The sequence below is a fragment of the Podarcis vaucheri genome (genome assembly GCF_965113315.1).
Source record: "Podarcis vaucheri genome assembly, chromosome: 9".
NCBI lineage: Eukaryota > Metazoa > Chordata > Lepidosauria > Squamata > Lacertidae > Podarcis > Podarcis vaucheri.
The window spans coordinates 28,878,274-28,884,273 of record NC_138767.1 but is presented as its reverse complement, the minus strand read 5'-3'; the positions used below and the strand labels follow the sequence as shown (position 1 = coordinate 28,884,273).

The window sequence follows — 6,000 nt, the reverse complement described above, 5'->3', positions numbered from 1 at the left end:
TTAGATTGTTTATGTATAGAAGTAATTTAGTGCAATCAAGTTGTATTTAAATATTTGTCCGCAAATAGCACTGCGAAAGACTAAGCAGCTGGTCAAATGCCACACTCCCAAGGATACTAATTAAAGATGTCATGCATGCCTTCTTAGTTATCAGCTCTAATTTCAAAAGCACTTTCACAGACTGTGCTAGTTTTGAAGAGGGCTTTTGGAGTAACATTGGAAGATGACCTTGAGACTCGCTTGTAAGAGAATTCCAATTCAAAACCCAAAGCCAGTGCAGTTAGAAGAGGAAGGAGGCTCCCCAACAGAAGCTTAACTGCCGAAAACGGCAAGTTCAAGGAGGCTCAATACGACCGCTTTTTAGGCCACAAGGTCACCCCCAAGCAAGGCCCTTTAGTAAGGAGTGCGCAGCTGACTCTTACCCGATATTATCATTGAAACTTTCAGCACTTTGCAATAATTACCAAAAAAACTTAATCTCACAACTGTGGGTAGCTTCAAAGCAAGCCACATTTGTACATTGACAAGGGGCTGATGGGGCAACTCGTTTTATGAAGGCGACCTCCCTTCCCTCCCCATTCCAGGCGACGATCCCTCAGCGCGGCGCCTCTGTTACTTGCCCTAGTCAGAGTCTCGCTCAAATTAAATGGTGCGAGCTATGCCAATGGGCAAGGTGACCGTTTGCTCTACCATGAATAGGAAGGGAGGCTGCCACGCTGGCAGGTCCCATGGAAGCATGGAGTTGGTCCCCGCCCCCACTCTTTACCCGGCAGCCCCAGCGAGCGCACGAGGCGCGCTTTACTTGGCATTTGAAAATGACGCCGGAGCGCAAGAAGGCGGCCCTCAGCGCCTCAAGAGTCCCTTCCGAAGTAAAGTAAGTTGTCCTACCTGTAGGCGCGCTTGGCTCTTCCTGTTCGGCGTCGCTAGGACTCCCCCGCCCTCCCCCTCCCGAAACAACAGCCTCCTTTCAGGCATTGCGGCAGTTACGGCGCATGCGCGCTAGATGCCCTTCGCTCTCCTGAAGCATCTTACGCTCCGAGACGAAGGGACGCTTCTCCTGCGAAAAGCACGCTCGCTGGTTACAGGCGCGTACTCAGGAGAAACAACTACTAGCCTTGCACGGGGAAAAAACCATCCCCTGTACTGTATTTCTCTTCCCTTTCCCCACCCTCGCCTAGGCCTAGGCCCACCCTTCCACTTCTTCCAACTAAAGCCCAACCGTCGCCTCCAGAACGCCTTCGAAAAGGAAGAGGCGCGCGCCTCGCGAGCGCTTTTATAAGGGGGAGGAGGCCACGCCCACTTCGCGCGCTGGAGGGCCGGGCCCGTTGAGCCGTTGGTGCGAGGCGCGCGTGCGCACCGTCTCCCGCTTTCGGTTGGGCGAGGTTTCAGTCTCTCAAGTGCGCTTCACGGAAGTCTGTACCTTGCAAGCAAGTGGGGCCTCCGCCTGCGACACAGGGTAAATTGGCAGACTAGTCGTACTTGCATTGAGCTCTCTGAAACCACATGAATAAACTTAGTGGGGCTGAGGCCAGGCGCCTCCACTTCCACAGAAGGTAGGCTAGTTTATGGGGGAGCTGCTGTTAACCTACACAGCAGGCGTTATCGCGAAAGCAACATGTAAATGGGTTGTACGTGTAACGCAGCTGGTGGGCAGCCGCCTGATAGTAGTTCTGAATTGATGTGGAACAAATCGCGAAGTTACCTGTGACTTGATGCCTTTACAGAAGAGTTCTTACTGGTTTCCAAAGTAGTTCCCAGTAACGAATCGGAGACAGAGAACGTACAGTATTCGTTTTACTGTGCAGCGAATTAAGGAAAACACATCGAGCCCCGTGAACCCGTTTCTGGCGTGGGGCAGGGAAACCATGATCTCTTTGTGTGATGTAATATGTGAAATAGTCTGGTACTAGAGAAATTCGTGCCATCCAGTGGCGGAGCGTGGGGGGTGCAGGGGGGGCCGGGCGCAACATCTGGAGGTTAGGGTTAGGGGGGGCAAATCCACAGGTTAGGGGGCGCAAATCCACGGGTTAGGGGGCGCAAATTACTTGCCTTGCTCCGGGTGCTGACAACCCACGCTACGCCACTGGTGCCATCAATCACATCGTAGTCCAGAGAAACATTAAAAAACAGCAGTGATCCTTTAGGTCTACTGTATACATTTAAACAAATAAACAATGATTGGTGGATGTTCCTGTGCTTTTCATTCAATCTGCCGTACTCGGAAAACCATACGTAGTAGGAAATAAATTTGGCCACTGGATGGTGCTTTTGCTTCATAGCCTTGACCAAATTTTGAGGGGAAAGTTTTACATATTTAAATAATGCAGTTACTTTTATGTATTAACTGCCTGTAATTATGTATATATTCCATATATGGGATGCAGTAATCAATAATTACATTTTTTTTGCTAGTCGCAACTTGCACCAAACCTGCTGCCCCAGCCTCCAGCAAGGGCATTCCAGAATGGGCATCACTGCTTGAAGGAGAGAGTTGCTAGTTGGGCATCCCTGCTTGAAAGTGCCCAAAGCACCTTTATGCAGGAACATCCAACATCCTCCCTTGCCAGAGGGAAGGAAAATAGTAATTTGGGTGCAAGTGAGTAGAGAGTCCATAGGCGCCGACTCCATGGGGCTTGAGGGGGCCCGAGCCCCCTCAAAAATTCGTTTGGGGGGGCTCTGCCCCCCCAATAATCTCCGGCGCCCCTCCAGCAGAGCGCCACTGCCGCCCCTTCCCCAGCCCAAAATGCACAGGGTCGGGCTGCATGCCTCCTGCCCTCCCTCCCGAGCAAAAGCTCCACCCAATTTCCGCTCCGGAGCTGATTAATAGGCGCAGCACGCTCTCCCCTATTCGCTCACGAGGAGGCGGCGCCACTTTATTTGCATATTCATGAGCTTATTTATTATTCATGAGCTTTCCCGGGGGGGGCCCCCAATATTTTTTATAAGTCCGCGTCCCTGAGAGAGTCCCTGTTTGAAGTGGGCCTTCAGGTAGGGAAGTCCAAGAGGCACATTCTGCTTCCCCGCCTTTACTGTACTGAGGAGCAGCAGGAAAGGATTGCCAGTTGAGTCCTATGCAGGGGCGCCGACTTATAAAAAATATTGGGGGGGCCCATACCGGGGTCCTGCCGCTGGTTCGCTCGGGTAGCCGGGAGAACGCAGTTCGAGGTGGTGGTGTTGGGGAGAGACCCTCGCTCAGGGCGCCATGAGACTTGGCGGCCGGCGGCCTATCTGGGGGGTTTTGGAGCGTATTTCGGCGGAGCGATTGGGGAGGAGGGGGCTTGTTGCCGGATTCTTCAGCTGGGCCGGAGATCCGCTGCTGGGGGGTCCCTGGGCCGAATTGTGAGCACGGCCTGCTGAAGGGAGATCCAGCCGATTGCGCGACGGGGACGGCTGGGGCTCTCCAGCTAGGGCGCGCAGCTGGCTGGCTGGCTGGCTGGCTGGCGAGGGAGCAGGTGGGGAGGAGGCGGGGGTCCTCACTCTCTTAGGAAACGCACCCGCGCGCCCGATTGCCACGAAGTCCGAAGGGTGCGTGTGTGGAATTAAAAAGCAAAAACGAGATACGGGCAGGGCAGGCAAAGAGTTTTCCGCAAGAGGATGGAGGGCAGGTTGAAGAGAAAATCCTTTTGCTTTTCTGGGGCGCAGGGAAGTCTCAGAGCCGGAGGTTGGGGAAGGGACCCCCTTTGCTCTGCCTTCTTCTCCCGTCTTAGATTCGCATGGGAGTCCCCGCCCAAGCTTGCCTGGCCATCGGGCCACACACGGGCCGCACTCTACGCGGCGCGCCTTGCTAGCCGCGCAGCTGTCCTCCGCGGCTGCGGAGCGGCCCTGCGCCGGTGCCCAGCCCCTCTGGGCGCCCGCTGCGCTGCCAATGACAAGCGGGCGACGTCGCAGGCGGGGAAGGCGTCGCTTTCTTTCCCGATCCTTCATCCTCCCAGTCTTCCAGCCCTTTTTTGGGTTGGAAGCTCGTCTCGTTCGCCCTTCTCCTTTCTTCACCCTGCGCGCAATTTTCCTCCCTCGTCTCCCTCCCCATTTCTCTCTCCTTCCTTCCTGACTGACTGGCTTTGGCTCTGGCTTTGGCTCTGGCTTTGGCTCGGGCTCGGGCAGCCACAGCGTCGGCGGTGTTGGCGATCGGCGGCGCAGGGGGATGGCCCTCCCGGGGGAGCCGGTGCTGCTCAGTGGGGTTGCCAAGGAGACAGGCCGGCCGCCCCCTCCCCCGGCCCGGTGCCCCCCGCCGCGCCGGTGCCCGTTATCGAGCTGGTGCGCGCCGGGCCCTCTATAAAAGCCGCGGACGCGCCAAGCGTCGACAGGCAGAGCCAGCGCGGCGGCGGCACTCTGCTGGAGGGGCGCCCGAGATTATTGGGGGGGCAGAGCCCCCCCAAACGAATTTTTGAGGGGGCTCGGGCCCCCTCAGGCCCCATGGAGTCAGCGCCTATGTACCTGAGTTTACAGGAGAAAAGGACATTGTATGTGGACCACTCCGTGGGACGGTTGGTCCCTTCCCCTCCAGACCTTGAGCTCCCCTGCGATTTCAGTCGATTGCTGGGAAACCGGGATTGTAGGGGAGAGGGGATGCTTGGGCTGAAAGGTAGTGGTCAAAACTGTACGGTGGCGAGTCCTGATGGGGTTCAGCCCTCGAGAGGGACTGTCTGCAAAACCAGCCTAACCCACACTGAAGGCATGGTTGAAGGGGAGAACCACTACACTGGAGTCTACAAAGTTGGGCAATAGGGGCAGTACAGGATTCCTTTTGGTGTACCGACCTCCCCGCTGCACCAAGGATTCCCTGTCCGAGCTGCTTCAGGTCGTGGCGGATGTTCTCCTGGAGACACCTAGTTTGGTTGTCCTGGGGGATTTTAACATCCACGCCGACACGACCTTACAAGGGGCCGCTCGGGACTTCGTGGAAAGCATGGCCTCCATGGGGCTGTCCCTGAATAAGTTGGGCCCAACTCATAGTCATGGACATGCCTTAGACCTGGTATTCACCTCTAGCGACGTGGGTGATCTGACACTAAGTAAAAATGAAACCAAAGAAGTGCCATGGTCAGATCACTTCCTGGTGCAACTGGACTTCTCCGCGACCCTTCCCCTCTGCAGGGAGGTGGGACCAATTCGGATGGTCCGCCCCCGCCACTTAATGGATCCAAATGGTTTCCAGAGAGTGGTAGGGGATGCTTTATCCCATGTTGATGGCCTTTCAGCTGACTCCCTGGTGGCCCGCTGGAATGCGGAGTTAACCAGGGCTATCGACTGTCTGGCTCCGAAGCGCCCTCTCCGATTGCATGGAGCCCGGACAGCCCCGTGGTTTTCTTCGGAGCTGAGGGCGATGAAACAATCGCTGAGACGGCTAGAGCGTCGGTGGCAGAAAACTCACTCCGAATCTGACCGGACACAGGTTAGAGCTCAACGTCGAGCCTACCAAGTGGCGATAGCGACGGCGAAGAAGACTTTCTTCACCGCCTCTATTGCATCTGCAGAAAATAGTAGCAGGAGACTCTTTCAGGTGGTCCGCAACTTAACGGAACCACCTTTACCATCGGGGCCTTGTAAAGACCCCAAGATCTCCTGCAACGATTTTGCAACGTTTTTTGCAGATAAAATCACTCATATTCGGAAGGAGCTAGACACCACCGTGGGAGCAGGGCTGGGGCGGGAGAGTGCTAGAGCCCTGTCTGGTCAAGTTGCATGGAATCAATTTCAATCCGTTACCCCCGAGGATGTGGACAGGCTGCTTGGACGAGTGAAACCAACCACCTGTCTCCTTGATCCTTGCCCATCCTGGCTTATAAAAGCTAGCCGGGAAGGGCTGGGCGATGGGCTCTGCGGGGTGGTGAATGCTTCCCTCTGTGAGGGAACATTCCCAGATCCGCTGAAAGAGGCGGTCATTAAACCGCTTCTTAAAAAACCATCTTTAGACCCGGCCAGTATGGCCAACTATCGCCCAGTCTCAAATCTTCCATTCTTGGGCAAGGTGATTGAGCGTGTGGTTGCTGAACAACTCCA

At 55.6% G+C, this 6,000-nt stretch overlaps 1 protein-coding gene across 18 annotated transcripts in view; it reads left to right on the top strand.

Moving 5' to 3' along the window:
• Positions 1–620: 620 nt before the first annotated feature.
• The window catches only part of LOC309540324 (uncharacterized protein), a 46,986-nt gene continuing 41,606 nt past the window's right edge, over positions 621–6,000 (top strand). For 5 of the 18 annotated variants that reach the window (XR_014223156.1, XR_014223157.1, XR_014223158.1 and 2 more), the window contains exon 1: positions 621–874. Coding sequence is in view for 1 of the 18 variants with exons in the window: in XM_082237123.1 (XP_082093249.1) it covers positions 647–874 (228 nt within the window). In the remaining 17 variants the exon portion in view is untranslated. Of the gene's footprint in view, positions 875–1,376; positions 1,554–2,092; positions 2,597–6,000 lie in introns of those variants that run through there. The other 13 variants (XR_014223160.1, XR_014223167.1, XR_014223169.1 and 10 more) reach the window with 6 other exon arrangements.